At 39.4% G+C, this 18,021-nt stretch overlaps 1 protein-coding gene across 1 annotated transcript; it reads right to left on the bottom strand.

Annotated features, from left to right (window-relative positions):
* Positions 1–366: 366 nt before the first annotated feature.
* LRRC38 (leucine rich repeat containing 38) lies at positions 367–16,332 on the bottom strand. Its single transcript, XM_075520305.1, has 2 exons — positions 15,705–16,332; positions 367–2,605 (listed from the first exon to the last, which is right to left on the bottom strand). Exons 1-2 carry the CDS (start codon positions 16,330–16,332, stop codon positions 2,352–2,354), a joined length of 882 nt encoding a protein of 293 aa, XP_075376420.1. The 3' UTR covers positions 367–2,351.
* Between the last annotated feature and the right edge of the window lie 1,689 nt (positions 16,333–18,021).

Raw genomic sequence — 18,021 nt, 5'->3', positions numbered from 1 at the left:
CTGAAACATTCACTGAATGTCTCACTGAGAAGTCTGGTAGGACAAATCGTTTTGCTAACTGGCAAGTTTTGAGTCCATAATAAAACTTGCAGACAAAAAAAGTGTGACCCAGTTTCTTGTTCCATGACTGAACAATTTGCACAGCTCTAAATATAAAACTGTTGATAACATATCTGTATTTGTTGCAAAGGGAGTGTACTTCATGAACGGTACCGGGCAACAAGTTGTATATTTCCAACCATACTGCAAAACCCTGCTTATAAATGAGAGAATCAGGCATGGTTTTTCTCCTTTTTTCATACCCACATACAAATAAACATGAAAGCCCATGTTGAAATTATAAATATATTTGTGTTATTTATAATCATGGCACTACACAGTGAAAATCATGTAATTTCATTTTTCTTGAAAGAATCAGAACAGAATAAGACAGTATTGATACAGAATATCCTCTCACCGTCCTACTTAATTCTGTTCCAGTGTGTTTTCAGAAATAATAATCTTAACAACGGTAGCATTAAGTCGCATTGAATAAGCTGTAGAGCTAACAGAAATAAACACTCTTGTCCTGGTTTTCACCTCAGCATGGTGCAAACCCCATTGCAAGCTCTGTTAGCCAATGGAGTAACTCCACTCATGTCAGTGAAGTCACACGGATATGACATCAGATTAGACCTACTGCGTAACATCTGCTGCAGCCTAACATATATAATCATTATACATAGCCCCAACATAGTGCTCCCCCCATTGCATATCTCAAAGCACTTGAAAAAGATAGATAGTTATTATGATCTTCATTTTATAGGTAGTGGAACTGAGGCACAGACAGATAGTGATTTGCTGAGGGTCTTCTAGCTGATCACTAGATGGGGACGACACCCAGGAGTGTTGAGTCCTAATCTCGGACCCTATCTCCTGGGCCCTGTTACCCCTTAACACACACAGTGTAGTTCACTCCCGTCTGCCTGAACAATTAGCACAACAGATACAAGAGATTTGGAAATAACTGTCCATAAAAGACCATTCATATTAACTGAGCAAGGCAATATTTTAACCAAAGAGTGTTTTTTAAGAAATAATAGCATTTACAGTAGTGAAATAGATGCTACTTTTTATCAGATCTAATTCTTTTATAATAGCATACTGTCCTTAGATTGTTTATTACTATGTTATTCTTTACTTCAAGCCCTCACAGCTACTCTAGATAATACTTTAAATACACAGAGCTTTAAAAAAATATTTCCATTACAAATATTTTAAAAATATACTTATCCTAAAAAGCTGTCCAGCACTATTCCAAAAATCTCTTGTAATAAATGTCTTTCTTAATTTTAACAAAAATATCTACCATTATATAGAAGAGCTCAAGTTTTGACAAATCTATAATACAGTCAGAAACACCTTGGGCCAGATTCCACTCTTGTTTATACAGTTGCCAATTTGGATCATGGTGTTCAGTTTACTCGAGTATAATCAGGAGCAGAATATAGCCCTTAGTGTTTTAAAATAACTAAAGGGACTGGATACTGCAACAGTTACTTGTGCCTAGCATTACAGGGAAGGGAAATCCTTTACTTCATTGCATCTCAAAATGCAAAAGAATGTTATATTTAGTATTTGTGCCATGACCAAAGAGGTGCCAGCAGCTGCAGTGGATGACTCAGACCTAGAATCGTATTCACTTATAGAAAAAATTTTTTTGGCTGAATGACGCCTGCAACTGCTGTAATTAAACGGAGGATGAATGTTTATAGAGAACATTTGTAGAGAGAAAATACCAACCTTCCTATAACGCTTTCTACAATTCTAGGAATCATTTTAATTGCATTTTGTTACTTACAAAGTTGTGTGAGCTTAATAGAATCTCCCACTACTTAGATCTAGGAAGGAAACTATTTTAAACTGCTTCCATATTTTCCAGCTGAAATGCCTCCATCCAGCCAGTCCTTTTCAAAGTGCATTTAGAACAAGCTGTTAAGCACTTACAGGAATCTGCATCTCATCAGGAGGACAATCTGGAAGCTGTGAGTTAGTCTTTTAAAACACTGGAACTTTTTTTTTTGCCTTTCCCCCTTTTTCCTCCAATCTTCAAATTTAAATGTTTGATTAAGGATCATAGAAATTAACCCAGTCTCATTGCATCAGGTTACATACTTAAGCAAAGCTAACAGTCTTGGATGCAAACTGCAATTCCTACCTGTGACCGTCATGAGATTATAGAAGGGATCCTTACACATTGTGATTTCATTTAATTCATGTTTAAAGCTTTTACACTACTTGTTTTCTTCCTAGACTTTGGCTGATGATCTAGTAACTTATAAACCAAGGAAACTTATGTATATAGACTAAGTTCAGTCCTCACTGTCGTCTTCATCATCATCGTCATCTTTACTGGGAGCACATCTTTGGAAGCAGTGTACTAGAGTTGCTAAGAAGAAGCTTGATAGAATAGCAGCAATGGAGACTGCAACTCCAGAGAAGATGATGATAAAAAGGTCCGTCAATGACAAACTAAATTTGCATTCACTAAAGCTGACCTCAGATAATTCATTCAGAAAGATTCTTCTATTTTCTACAGGCAGGGAACACTGGATTTCATGGAGACCTGCAAAGAAGAGGAAAGGGAAACAAATCAGCGGAATATTGATGAATCCTTTCGCTGCTCTTCTCAGAGATGGAATGGCTGAAGAAAAGTTTTAGGGTTAATTCTAGGTTTATGAATTTGTACAACATTCAGGAAAAAACAGAGCAAAATCTGTCACTATCCAAAAGCCATTACATAATCCCCTTGAGTGGCTCCTGGAAATTAACTTATTTCACTGTCAGTCTTCCAGGAGGTCAGGTATGACCTAGGACCATGATTTTGAGGATTTTAAAAAGTGAATGTTGAACCCTGGATGCATCTAAATCTGGAGACCTGGAAGCAATTCCCAGCTGTTCCATCTGAACACAAATTCTGACTCCAAAACAGGGTAACAGGGATACTGCAGTTCCTTCCACACCTTGGTGCCTTCTACACAACTTTTTTCCATGTAGTTCCAAAACTACAGTTGTCTTTTTCTTCCGGTCAAAACAACAGCTTAGGTTTAATGGATGCTTGTTTGTCTATGACCTGCTTTCACCTTTTCTCTCTGACTGTCATAAGGACATGCAGACCAGCAGATATTATTCCTCCATGCATTATTGAAGAATGCCTAGAGCTGGGCTCTTCATAGTGAAAGCAAAAAAATAAAAATTTAAAAACTGGTGAGAATAGAGTTTGATACTGGATAGTAAAAGCATACAGTTCACTGCATATGCCCAACTCCCTCTTCATTCACAACAGGGGAAAATCAGGAGAGTATATTAACAGGGCTAGAATGGAACAAATAATGAAGTGAATTAAGTCTGTATGGCTGTTGGCAAGATAGCTTTTATCTTGCTATTAAGGATATGAATGTAAAGGGGAAATACAAGAATTGTGTATTAATGACACGAGAACTGCTGCTGACTTACTTGATGCACTTTTACTCTGTGTCCGCTCATGATCACAGAATGGACTCCCAGTTTTTGTCTCTGCATGTGTGCACACAGTCTATAGGGCATTTCCATCACACAGCTCTACCAGGTAACCATTATGTCACTTTAAATAAGGAATGTGTGACGATAAGATTTCCTCTGCTTTTGTGAATCCCATTTTTCTTGTGGCTCAATAGCTATGGCATATGATGCTTTACCATTAAACCCAGGCTCTTAGGGTTAGTGGTGCAAACCTGACTGGTTACCTGGATCCAGCCCAGCTGTTACATTGATTTGAGAGGGAGTTTTAGCTAAGTCTACTATAGATCCAGTTATCACCCTGACTTACTTTGACCTTGTAATGATGATAGTACTAAATTTTGATCCCTAAAAGCCATCCTGTATCTGTCATATTTGCCTAAAATTCTGTTGCTTTCCCTCTTTCTCTCGCTCTTCTCACTGACAACGTAATAAAAGCTGCCAGCAGAATAGGACAACAGTCAGCATGCCCAAGGCTGAATGGTTTTCTCTAGGCAAACTGCCACCTTAATACATGCTACATTTTTCCTCCGAGCCTGGAGTGCACTGGCGATGTATACCAGATGGTGAGGCAACTTGCTGTGCAGATCTTTGAAACCTCCTGTCTAGGGAACTGGTCTGGAAAGTAAAGGAGCCACATGGTCTCAAACATCCTCTGAGACTTTTGGAAATCTGGAACCTGAAGTATTCATATATATCATGTCTTGTATACAAGCTGACATACTGGAGCACTTGAGTGTGCCTATGACTGCATGGATGGCTAGAGGAAGTACATACTATTGCACTCTATAGCGTATGATAGAGCTCTTTGTACAAACCTTTCTACTGAAAGGAGCGAGAGTTGTTCAGACTTGGGAACAGCAATTCTAGGGGTTAATGGAATAACAAGGAAAAGTGGACACAAATGGATATCCTTCCCTATTCAAAACCATGAGAAATAAGGGATGAGTGAAAAGCCATAGGCTGGAATTCCAAGACCTGTGTCTTTTTAATCAGATTTTAAAAAGCGAACAGTTTTCAGTAAATAAACATGATGTTGACAGTAATCAAAGCAGTTACTACTGTTGTGTAGAAACAGCAAGAAAATGAATGTAACGTACTGCAAATTTGTTTGAAGAGGAAGATCCTTGCTAATAGGAAAAGATCATTGCAGTATTTTGGCAGAAAAGCCTGGTCCAAGTGAATAGGGCACCTAAACAAATTCCATTCCACTTGTAGCAAGCACAAGAAAAAACATTCTATACAACTGTGTTTCTGTAAAACAAACCACTACAATAGCTGTTGAGACCTCACGAGAACTGCTGTTTTCATAGCGGCTGAGCCATGCTTGCAGCATGTCTAAAGAAAGAGCGCACAGGTGACCATAAACAACACTACTTCTTCTATTTCTGACCAACTGCAAAAGAAATTCTCTCGTGTCCTCACCCACCAGCTTTTAAAATGACCTCTGTGCTGGAGTATGAGATCTAAGCTTCCATAAGGAAGGAAGCAGAAAAAGAATATATTAAAAAGAAAGCAACAGAGCAAAAAAGACTCCAAATGAAAACTATTGTTCTAAGCAATTCTACATACTGCAGCCCTTGCCTCTAGAAATAACTTAGTATGGTAGTATTTGCCCAGGATCCTAGAGATGGAAAAGAGTGAGCCCACTTATTCATTACCATTACCAACAGCAGTTTTGCCATGGATCAAAACCGAGCCTGTAGACTGTGAGCTCTATTCCTATTTCCCAGGTGCTTTCACCTAACATCACAACACACAGAATACAAATAGAAAAGAATCTGCAACATACCAAGTCACTTAGAGGGTATTTCTTGTTATGAGAATCAGTGTACTGTAATGATTTTGAGTCTGATTATACAATAATGAGAAATAAAAAAGCTCCTCTCCATGTAGCCATGGGTACTGGAATCTAGGTCATGTTCTCAAACCAAATAGATTAGATGGGAATTTTCTACTTGCTTTATTATGTGACACTCCAATGTGCTAGCTCAGCCTCAAGTTTTTACGGAGTTCTTAGTCATTGAGAATAATGGATGCCAATAGGCAAAATACAGCATCATAAACCAGGGGCCAGTACAGAGGCCTTGCTAGCTCTCAGCTATAGTTTCAGCCATGTTGTGTATGCACCATCTCTTCAACAAGAGAGGAATGAACTGACCTCTCCTATCCACACACGAAGCAGTCTGCTAAAATTGTGCTGGAAGCAACCTAGAAGGGCTGCAGAGCTTGGTGGAAGCACATGCCAGTGACTGAGGGAGAGAGGAACATTTATTAGTCCATCCTGTTCAGTGAATGTTTTTCTTTGCTGTGTCGTGACCCTATTGCAAAACCCAATCCAGTTAACAGAAGCTTTTCTTTCGACTCCAAAGAGAATTTGGAACAGATGGTTCATTTGTAACAGTAGTAAGACTAGCAGCTATATCTCTGGTGGCACAAGGAGTTTCTCCTCTCAAAGCTAATGCAGTGGTTATTGCACCAGAGCTTCTAACTGCTTACCTGAAAACATAATCTGAAGGTCACATGCATGTTTGCTTAAAATGACATATGAACAGTACCATTTCATCTGCTTCCTTCCATAGCAAGAGATTACTTTCTTTACATTATTTAAAAGTAGGTTGTCCTTATGACATGAGAACCCAGTGTGCGTGCAGAGCTGATGTTCTGTACTCCACCTGTCCTATTACATTCATGCCTAGCAATAGATCCAATTTTGTTCTTTGCTTGGGCAGGAAGTAATCCCACATCATCATACACCCCCTGCAATGAACAATGAACAAAAGAATGGCTTCTATAAAGTGATCAGTATTAATTATAACGTGTGTTGTTTTTCCTCTGGGTGAGTCCATTGCATATAGACTGGCTCAATCAAATTACCTATCTCCACACAGAAGACTTCCAGAGCACAGGAGAGTGCCATTTAACCTTAGTGCTCTACTTTCACACACTTCAACCACTTGAATGGTATTATTTATTTACAGTTTGTTTTGTTTCTTTTTAAATTTTATTTAATTCTTTTATTCTGTAGAACCTGTTCAATTTATTCTTTTAAAAAAATCAGCCAGGCTTCTTGTAAAGGGTACCTCAAAGAAGTTTGATATTTAGTGCTTGGCTGCAGCAAGAAAACCTTTGATGATAGTTATATATATCTCATTGCTCCCACAACATGTTCAAAGAGTTGCTTCTTCATACCAAACAAATCTGTAAATGAAATAACAAGTGTGAGTGTGTTATAAATATGTAGCTTATGTTATTTTGGTCAGGGCCATCACATTATCTGTAATAACTCCAGCTGTCCCAAGGACAATGTCACACACTCTGTATCTTTCTGCTACGTCATCTGAAGAAGCAGATGTACTATACTGGCAAGCTGTAATATATTGTTTGCTTTTAAAAAGGGAGTGCTTTGAAGTCCCAGTCAAGGGACGGGTGCTAGATTCTATATAGGCTTGTCTCTTAACACTGAAAAAATAAAATAAGATGAAAATATGGGTCTGTACCCTGAGGAATAGATCGTCTAAGTAACATGGGAAGTGTAAAAATGCTGGAACTCAAGAACCAGGGGGAGAGGCATGTTTTTAAAAAGAAAAAAAAAAGATACATGTGTTTATAAAGAAGTGATGCAGGAGGGTTCCAGGTAGAGTTTATTTCAATGAAACACCCTAATAGGTTTTAGAACAATATGACTTTGAGATGCCTTACCGTTAGAGGATTATAACTCCACTGAAGTCTAGCACGTAAACCTTGACAATAAATTGTAGGCAATTAAGCTGCAGCTAGATCCTAATAAACACTTTGCATTTGTTTCTGTAAAGGACTATGCACAGGCCTACTTGTCTTGCAGAGTCAGATGCTGAAATACCTCCCCTGTAAAAATGAAGCTCTTAGAAAATGGATGCAGCCTGAAACCAGTCTTTAGACAAATAATTACCAACTTCCTTGTAAATTAATGAGAACAGACTGACAATGCTGTAATGCCCCAAGTTATAACTGTGCTAATCTTCCCATCTCAAAAAACCCACAAAACCCCAGATACCAAGTTTCGTTAGCATTCTGCTGGTACTTTGCAGCCATCGTTCAACCATGCTTCTCATAGGTACTGTCTGATCAGGAATTTTCAAACAGTACATGGCTGGACCACTGAGTGCATTGAAATCGCCAGCTCCTGGACCCGACATGGGTTTTCCCTAGATATGTTGGCTGATGACGTATTGCATTGCGAGTTTCATTTTACATTCCTCCAGCTAAAGACAAGCAGCGAGATGTATCACTTACCCCAGGTCTGCTTGACTATTTTGAAGGACTCCTTGTGTATTTCTGTCTTTGCTTATTTCTAATACCCATGCTAACTATATCTTTTATTGGAGAACTTCTGAAATTCATTATTACTTCAATATTATGCTCTGTCTGTTAACCCTCAGAGCAAGACTTCCCAGCTATAATTTTGGATGCTGAGTTTAAAAACAAGAAAGAGAGGCCTCAATTCTGTTGGGTCTTTGTAGAGTTCACAAAAAACAGGTATCAAGAGAAATAGGTTCCTAACATTCAGCAATGTACAATAGTATGAGATAATGAAAGTGCCCACTCATACATACATTGGTATGTATAGGAAATACATCCAGAAAAATATCTGAAGCCATAAACATTTAAGTGAGCTTCATGCACACGTGTTCATTACTATCTATACAATAAATCTAAGAGCACTTACATTTCTTTTTTGAAAAAAATGTTTTCTTTTTTGAAAAAAAAATTGGTATTTGCCCTTTTGGGTGGAATTTAGCTGTTCTCTCATGTTGCTGAATGTAGTTGACACAGACTTGAAATGTTTAAATGTGCCATTCTATTTCTTGTATGGTATTTTGCCTCCAGCTATAATTCTCTTTAGTCTATTTAAACACTGTCACTAATGTATTAGATTGTATTAATAAGCAGTGAGAGAGACGTTGCCTCTAAAGATATGAAATTTCACTGGAAATAGCCTCAAGCTATCAGAACAGTAAGGCTTAAAAAAACCTGAAGCCTAGATTTAGGTCCCTAAACAAAACTTTTTATGGCCAAGTGCCCTAGAGTCTCACAGATCAACACTAGAGGGTACTTAACAGTTTGTCTCAATGCCTAAATATAAAGTTTAACATTAGGTGTTCACATCTGCAAATGCTGTCCTCGCATCTTCAAATCCGTGAAAGATGGAAGTACTCCAAAAAACCTTAGGATGGAAGAAAGAGTGAAAAGCCAGTGGCAGTCAGATCATTTTACTGAAAATGACTAGGATATCAAATTATATATTTATATATGTATATATATAGAAACAGATTTGATATGCTTGTTAGGGAATCTAATTTCTGTTAAGAGTTTCTGCTTGAACTGAATAAAAGCTGCTGAATGTGTGAAATGTCTTAAGGCTTTAATATCCGTTTTTTTGGAAAGGAATTAATGTTCTGTACTAGTGATGTGCTAGCATGTGCATGATAGTCAGGGAAGAACTGAATGGCTGTAATGGACAGAACAGCCTGTCCTTTTTAGTGGAAACTTGCTCTGGTTCTATATTAGTACATGAAGTTAAGGCAGCCTTCTCTACATAGCAGATGAATAAATAGGTACTGATAAAGAATGATAAGTCAAGAGGACTTACAAAATGCTCAGTTGTTCCACTGGCTTTTAGTTAGGTTAGAAGGTCAAATGAAACCTGTACTCTCATGTAATTATGATGCTTTGTTTTGAAGACAATGTTTAACATTTTCAGTGAGCCCAGGGCTACTCTAGAGGCCTGGACTAGTGAAGTAAGATGTTATTTTATTTACAGAATAAGGTTAGTGATAGATCTTAGATTGGAATGGGATTATAGAAACAGCCCAAGAAGCAAGCGATAATCACCTCATGGCACAGTCTTTCTAAATAGGCTTACAAAAATCATCCCATTCTTCTCACTACACTGATTCACTTCTGAATCTCCCAACTGCTTTCTTTTAGTACTGAATTCAGTCTGTTTCCTGTTCCAGAAGGCTGCTTGCAGTCACCTGCTCTGGCTTTTTTCCTAACTCCTCTCACTGCCATCCTTCTCTCCTACGCTTTCGCATAGACAGTCTTTACCTGGAAATAGGCCACTTCACCAGAATTTACCTATCCATCCCTATTGAGGAGGTACTAGCTACAGTAGTCTTGAAAGTAGCTAAACAGCATCTGTATCAGTACTGGCACTAAAAACCCCCTTGAGTATCTTAAAAATTTGTAGTCTTGTGCACACTACTTCCCAAAGCGGAGCAACGCTTGACCAGATGAAGAGGAAAACATGGTCCTAGCTATAGCCTTTGTGTTGTGACATGGGATTTGCTGCCACTAATGAACTTTCTTCCAGTAAAGTTCAGCAATTACCTTAGTTTAGGATACAGTTCTGCAAGTGGACTCAGTTCTGTCTTCTTCAGGCTTCTTTTACCAGCTCTGCTTCTAGTGGTGTGAATGTAAACGTTAGCGTTCAGGAGGATGGTGCGCTGACACTGTGCCAGGTAATCCCGTCTGTAACAGGGAAGTCTAACACTGAGCACTGATCCTCACTTAAACTTGTGCTACTTCAATTTCAAACATTCAGAACATCTATTTCCTTTCTTTATCACACAGGCAGCACAAATCTATTTGGAATTCTGTTGCTGGCCAATTCTGAATGAATTTTTAGTCTTTCTGGCAATATCATTGTACACAGGCTACCCGTAAAAATACCCTTCAACCTTCTAAACCTTCTCATCAAATTGCTAAAAGTCTTTCTAATACTGTTTTAGAGGGCAGCAAAATTTTTCATTCTTGCAATGGATAGTGGGGAACTTAAATAGAGTATGTGTTAAACACAAAAGGTTGAGAAAACACCATTGCATCTAGCATGAAAAGCTTAGACACTATTTCTTGCAATCCCAGAAACTCTACACAACTTCCCAAAAAGGTTTTTCCAAAGATATTGATAAGAAAAAAGTAAAAAGCAAAATGAGGGCAAGATGACAGAAAGGAGACACTACAGTGACACTCCAAGGAATACTTAAACTCTAATTAAAAGTAATGTTAAAAATGCATTAGTCATTAGCAAACAAGGTCACAGGCACAGCTGTCCAAAGCATGTTCACAGAAAGTAAAAATCAGCAACAGAGATCTCTACAGAGCACTTCAATGCAGCCACTACAGACTACTTGTACTTCTTTTTGATACATGCATTTTATCTGAATCCAATCCCTTCATCGGGATGAGATCCTCAGAGCTGTTCAAGAAATGTCTTTTGCAGTGCTTACACACTACTTTTAAACAGCACTTTTCACCAAAAATTTATTCCATCAAAGCCATTTGTATTTAAACACTGAAATAGAAGCGTTCATAAACCTTAGTTCTATAGGTCATGTGCACCAGTGACAACCTTTTGCTGGATGAGCCCTGAGTTTCAAACAGTATTACTAAAAAGAGTAGGTGAAGAGCTGAGGCAAGAAAGGAAAAGTGCATTTTTAGCCAGGATAAAACGTGATACAGAACAAGCTCTGAAAGCAGAAGAAAGCCCTTCCAAATATGAGAAATTACTGAGTATGTTTCTGTAGGATTTCCAGCTCCCACTGAAGCAGAAAATGCAAGAAATCTCAAAGGTGACTCTTGAACTCAAAAAAATGAATGCCAAATTTCCTTAGACTTCACTGAATTCAAAATTTTGAAACATTATGCCCCAAAATTATTTAACTCAACCTATACCCATCCTTCCCTTTATTCAGTAGCTCTCTTGCTTTTAGTCATATTTTTCTTAACTTCTTCTGCCAGAGTCCAAACAAACTCTCTTCTTCCTTCTCTGCTTTGTTCAATTCTCACTTGAGAACTTCAGCCTTGTCAATCACAATTTGTAAAATGCAAGAAGATGGATCAAATATAGGCAAGCAGAGGATAGAACATAATAGCACACACCTCAGATATACAATTTCCTTGAATTCTTTGAATAATATGTTTAAGACCAACTAAGACCTTTGTTCTTTCAAGATATTTTTTGTTCTGAGCGTTTGCATGCCCCTCATGGAGTAAAACCTTCCATGAAAGTTTTTACAGCTATCTTTGAAGGGACAGAGATCTTACAACAACTTTTCTATTTCCATAAAATTATCCAATATTCTTAATCTCCATGCTCCTCCTAATGGGAAGCCTTTAATATGAATCATTGGCCACCATGCTGCCACTCAGGCTTAACAAATGCCTATAAAATCAAACATCCTTCTACAGAAAATCATTGTAAGTTTTATAACTTAAACATTTTGACCCATAGTGAACACTTCTCTAGGGTAAAGAACAACTGTTATATATTCTCCACTTACCACCATTCCGCTGATCTTCACAGTTCCTTTGTCTACTTTGCACTACGCACTCTAATTTGTTTTTAATCAATTAATAACCAAATCAGAGGGGAAAAAATGTGGTTTGGTTTTGGAGTACGATGAAAATGCTGGTTTTAATATCTCTTTATGAGTATAAAAATACATTTGCTGTTTTAAAGGCTGAGTTTGATTGCAGGCAAAGTGTTGAGTTTAATTGCAAAACTTTTAGTGCCGTTTCTTCAATAAGTCTGCCTGCAAATCTGGCATGCGAGAGTATTCACTTACTGCCAATTAAACCTTTATTTAGAAATTTAGGTTAGATGAATAAATGCTGGGATCTGTAAAATGATTCAAATCCCAGCTGTTTGTGTGAAGTGACAAGTTAGATGTGCAAAGGCAGCTCTGCTGGGAAGAGGCTTTACAGTCAGCTAGCCAGACAGGTCAGCATAAGTTATAACTTTACAAGCTATTTCTGGTAGCATGCCAGAAAGAAAATGGACCTGGCTTTTGCAAAACTAATGAGCTGAAGTATGGCTTTTGTTCAGATCACCGAGTTCTCCAGAGGCCTTAATTACAGAGGTACAGAGCTTCAGGATCAATTAGGGAGATTTCAGTTCACATTGACAAGACTCCAATTTTTAAATCAACCTGGTATTTCTTTTGTGAAAAACAAGGGTAGCCTTGACTAACGTGTCATTTTACTGCAGTGCTAAAATTAAAAGGTGGAGCAGTGGCTGGGCTTAGTAAATAGTTAACAGCTTGAGTGATTTCTCTCAGACATGCAGACAGGACACATGAACTGTTTTAAGTGTCATTCAAAGTGAGGAATCAAAATGAATGCCCAGAACCTCAATCTATCTGTCAATGTATTTCTCCCCACCATTTATCTCCTGTTTCTTGCTACCAGTTCTGAATCTTGAGGGACTCCTATGCTACAGCGACACTTGCAAATGGCAGCCCTGGATCCTAGTTCATCCACAGCCTGGTTGGAGCATGCTTCTTTTCTGCTTTGGCATATTCTTTCTTCTCTAACCCATGCTGAAGCATCCCAAGCCAGCATAAGACACACGACAGTGTACAGAGCCTTTAGTTTCTTTGCAGCGCTTTGTACGTTTCATGAAAGGACTGGGGATCACCGATGCAAGTTTACTGTCATTTACCCTTCCACACTGTTTCCCTTCTCAGTAAACCCAGGTTACAAAGTCTGCCATTTAAAGTCTGTCATGGAACCGTTCTGTATTGCTAATCAGACTGTATTCTTAAAGAAAACCAAGAGAAGAAAAACACCAGCCAACTCCTTTTTCCTTCCTGCTCTTTCCCATTTGTATAGGCCATGCAATGCAAATGCTTGAGCTGCTGCAGAATTATAAAAGAAAAGCATGCAGCCAGGATAACAAAGCTCTTTTCTTGGGCCCTGAAAAATGTATCCCTATCTTTTTCTTTTGCTGTATTTCCAGGCATAATCCCTGCTGCCCTACTTACCTTGATGTGTTTGCTGCAAGAATACTTCTGTCTCCAGCCTTACAGCAGTATCATGAGGAAGCCAAGGAGTCTGAATGCTGAATCTCTCAGTGAGCAGCTCTTCCCACCCCTCCCAGGAAAGGCCAGGCGAACGTGGCTTTGGACAAGTATAACCAGAAAAGTAATGCTAATGTGATTACTTCCTAATGGGTATAATGTTGCGACATCATTAAAAACTGAAAACTGGATATAAAAGGCAATCAAATCATAATTCTAAGAATTAGTTTTACACCGACTTTCCAAAAGTTGTTTTGAAAGTTGTGGCCATATGGTTTTAAAATGTCATTGAGACAGTCTTTCCTTTTTGGGTTTAGTTTTGCCCTCAACTTCATGAATAATGTTTTGCTAGTTTACTAAAGCAGACAGCCAGTATTTTTGTGGCAGCAGCTCCCAACAAGCAATGAAAACGCTGACTTTGCATGCTTTTCTGCATACGTGCACCAGATCTCACTGATGTGACTGGCTGCAAAGATATCAGGGGACTTGCTCCTGGGAACAAACGCAAATCATTTGCTTAGGCCATGTTGGGGGGACAGCTCTGATAAAACCAACCATTTGCATATTTACTCCTTCCCTCCTTTTCTTCCCAAAACAAATCTAACTGAAAGTTTGGAAGATCAGAATAAGCTAGTAATTTTTTAGCCATTTGACTGAAACACAACTGTGGATGAGAGAAAATGCTGTGAGAAAGCACCTGTAAGCTTGCAAGACACTGAGGAACACTGGCAATGCTATGGGAAAGCTCAATTGCTTGACATTTCCAGACATAAATTCAGATATGCTTTAAAACACTGACAGGGCAGAAGAGAAGAGAGAGGTGGGCTGGGATGGACTCTCAAACTCAGACTCAGTCTGGATAAAGAGGAAGGAGCTAGTAGAAGTTCATTAAAAGAGATGGAAAGGATGGGGAAAGTAAACTGATGTTTAGGATGAGAGATGGGCAAATACTTGGTTCAAACAGAGCAAACTCTAGCTAAAGCATCAGGGAAGGTGGGAGAACAGGCCCAGGTTTGGTTTAGAAAGAATCAAGATGAAAGTTTCACTGAGGCAGACAGGAAAAATCCCAACACTTTTTCCGCAAGTGACTTCTTCCTCAAAACAGCTGTTTTACAGCTAAGAATATTTAGGGCAACCTAGATGAGTATATTAAAAAAATGCTACCCAAGGTCACAAGCACAGGAAGAACTTGAATAACTTACTACAGACTCTGATGATCAAGAAAGGAGAGAAAAGACTTCTGAAATTTGTAGGCTTACTGTGTTTTTCCCCCTTTTTGTCTGAATTCAAAGAAACAGTTACTTGACCTCAACCTGTTCTCCTGAGCTCTTCTCCCCCAGCCTTTTTGCTCTCACCATCTTCTGCACAGACATCCCCCCTCAGACACAGCCCAGACACCAGTGATTTCATGTCAGGTAATACTTGTATACCCTCTGTAGCCCTTACACAGTGTTCATGCTCCAAGCAGTTTGCCTTCTGCGAGCAGCTGGGCGGCTCAATGGCATGAGTTTATGCCCTAGTGCTTGTTGGGAGGCATGAACTGTGAGATGATCTCCTGCTAAAGCTGGATTAAGAGACGCTTTGGGGTCGGGTGGGAAATGTGGAGCAAGAGTTTGGATTCCCTATACATGGCAGCCTTAATACTTCCCCCCCCTCCCCCTCAAAAATTACTGGCCCACATACCAGAATTATATATCCTGCATTTTGGGGTGTTCCAGAGCCATTTCAATCTATTCCTAATATTGGAAGCAGTGCTATTTTAATGAAAAGAGCCAAAATCAAGCTACTGAAGAGAGTTTCAAACACAGGGTATCACAACAAAGTACTTCCAGGAAAGGGCTGACAACCACAGCTGCATAAAATGGGGATTTAACTCTTCTGTAGCAGCTTTATAGCTGATCAGTAAAATGAGAGAATAATCAGCTTTCCTAAGGAGCTGGCACAGAATGTCTAGCTGCTCAAAGGGCTTATTGTAGAAAATATATTTACCAGAGAGCAAATGAAGTCTGGAAGAGAACCAGCTCTGGGCTGAATGAATTTGAAAAGGCTCTTTCACTGCCTATGTAAGTTTAGTGTATAAATCAAAATTATTAGGGTTTAATTTTTAAATTTTATGTCTTAACTTGGAGGAGGACCTGCTGCTAAAAAGAAGCCATCATCATTTTAATGGACTCATTTGTTGAAAACATGCAATTACAGTTTGACCAAAATGCAGTTTGGGTCACTGCAGGCAGCACACAGACAATTTGACCGAGAACCCTCCTTCCCTCCAAGACACACATACAGAGAAACGTACATACTGCACTGTAAGCCACCGAGCTTTACCTTTCTGGAGCTTAGATGCATTGTCCTGTATCCAGCTGAAAAGATTGGCAAAGTCACAGTCACAGACCCAAGGGTTGCCCTCTAAGCGTATAGTCCGCAGGGAGGGAAGCGCTTCTAGGGCTGCCACATTTAGACTTTGTAAGTTATTGTCATTCAATTCTAACACTTGGAGCTGTTCCAGGTTCTCAAAAGCAGCCTCATCCACATCCACCAGGTTATTGTTTCCCAGGCTCAATTTTATCAGTTTTTCTGCTGATTTGAATATCCCAGCATCAAGCTGTGTTAAATTATTGTAGCTTAAGTCTAAATACACCAGTTTGGTAGAACTGCTAAAAGTGCCCTCTTCTAAAGAGGTGAGGGAGTTATTCCTGAAGTCCAAATAGACTAGATCTCCATAAAATATAAAAAAATCAGCTGGTATCGCCTGAATGTTGTTATCAGCTATAAGAAGTTTCCGTACATCCAATGGAAATGGATTAGGAACACTTGGGAGTCCTTGATCCCGGCAATCTATGGTGTGGTAGTCCATACAGCTACAGACAGCAGGGCAAAAATGACCCACGGGTAAGAAAAGCAGGCAGACAAAGACAGAAAAAGGCAGAAGGCAGAAAGGAAAGCATGGCAACATCGTCAAGGATTTGAAAGCTGTGATGAGCACCACTTCTAAGAGAAAGACATTTTGCTCAGCTAGGCAGCGGTGCCTGGTACTTGTGTGTGTGTGTGATTGTATCCAGGAGATCACATATCATCACAGATCCGATAGCAGCAGTCTTGGGAGGGGGGAGGGAGAGTGACTGAAGGAAAGAGGGAGGGAGGCAAATGTGAGGATTTACACTGTTGGAATATTATAATGCTGTACAGTGTAAGGGAAAGCGGTGATTGGGTAAACGGAGGATCTTTCAAAGGACTCCCTTGCTTTTGTGAGCTAAAAAAAGCTGAGAGCCTGTTTGCATATTTGCTGTATATTCCAGCAAATGGGAAATCACACCTGATCCTGTGAGTCTGACAGCAACAGCCTAAGCTTAAAAAGCCCTTCAGGTAACAAACCCTGATGAAATAACTTGTTTTGTTTCTTTGCTTGAGCCCACATCAAGGTGACCAATACCCTATAGAAATGCAAGCGAGGGTCAGGGAAGTATCCCGGCTGACTGCTAAGGACTGTTTTCCCTTTCATTTGTAAAACAGGGAGCAAAGAGCAGCAAGGGGGGAGCCCAAAGACGAGGAACGCTGACTTGTGCTGTTTCTGGACACCTTCTCAGCTTTTAGAGCAAGCATGTTAACATTATTTAAATATGACTCATTATCTTTTAACCAAGACATATAACCTACTGTAGCAACACGGAATATGGTCTCAAAAGTGGGGTTTTTTTCCCTTCCTGTTTTAATGACCAGAACAGCTACTTTCTAATACAGCACCAGTAATGTCTGTTGGGCCACATAAAAGTGCAAATTGTGGATCAAATCTTCAGCTAGTTAAAACTGAACAGATTTTCTTCATTTTCAGGGGGTTGAAATATTTGACAATCAACCTGCCTGTCTCCCACGGACAGCAGAGATGATTTTGCAACAAGGCGTCTGTGTTTTTCTGACACCCCCAAATCCACACCCAGAAAGGCAAGTTCTCTGCCAGCTGCAAGCTTAACTTTTAACTCTCTCCCTCCCTCCCTCTTTATGCACATTGTGTAAGCAGACAGAAATGGGACTGTAGTGCCTGGGCCACACCTATGTGCTATGAGGGAAGATTTTTCTAAAGAGACAGACTGTATTTGGGTACATGTGTCCTGAAGATTAGAGCACAAACTCAAACACCTTTGGAAAGCTCATTCCTAGGTCAAAGAGAGGCCAGTGATCTCAAATTAAGGTCATATTTCATAACTGAATTCAGAGCATCTTTCATCCAGGATAGGGTATAAAAATTTCCTTCTAAGACAGCCTATTGTCCCAAGATACCTGCACTTAAACTCAAATAACAGAAGCAGTATTATCAACCTCTCCTTCAGTACATATGTAGAAACACTAACTGCTGGGAGGGAACAAAGAAGGAGCCAGACTGTTCTCAATAGCACCCACTGACAAGAAAAAGAGGCTATGGGCACATATTAAAAACCATCTGAACACAAGAAAACACCTTTTTTACTGTGAGGGTGGTCAGACACTGGAACAGGTTGCCCAGAGAGGTTGTGGAGTCTCCATCTGCAGAGATATTCAAGACCCAACTGGAGACGGCATTGGGCAACCTGCTCTGACTCTGCTTGCGCAGAGGGATTGGACTAGATGATTTCCAGAGGTCCCTTCCAACCTCAGCAATTCTGTGAAC

Source organism: Mycteria americana, chromosome 18 (assembly GCF_035582795.1).
Source record: "Mycteria americana isolate JAX WOST 10 ecotype Jacksonville Zoo and Gardens chromosome 18, USCA_MyAme_1.0, whole genome shotgun sequence".
Lineage (NCBI taxonomy): Eukaryota > Metazoa > Chordata > Aves > Ciconiiformes > Ciconiidae > Mycteria > Mycteria americana.
This window is presented reverse-complemented; position numbering and strand designations above follow the sequence as displayed.

Coding starts and splice junctions, on each gene's coding strand:
- LRRC38 (XM_075520305.1), bottom strand. CDS start 16,332: ATGTTGCCATGCTTTCCTTTCTGCCTTCTGCCTTTTTCTGTCTTTGTC. Junction 2,606..15,704: donor TGCATCTAAGCTCCAGAAAG/GTAAAGCTCGGT, acceptor TCTTCTTTGCAG/GTCTCCATGAAATCCAGTGT.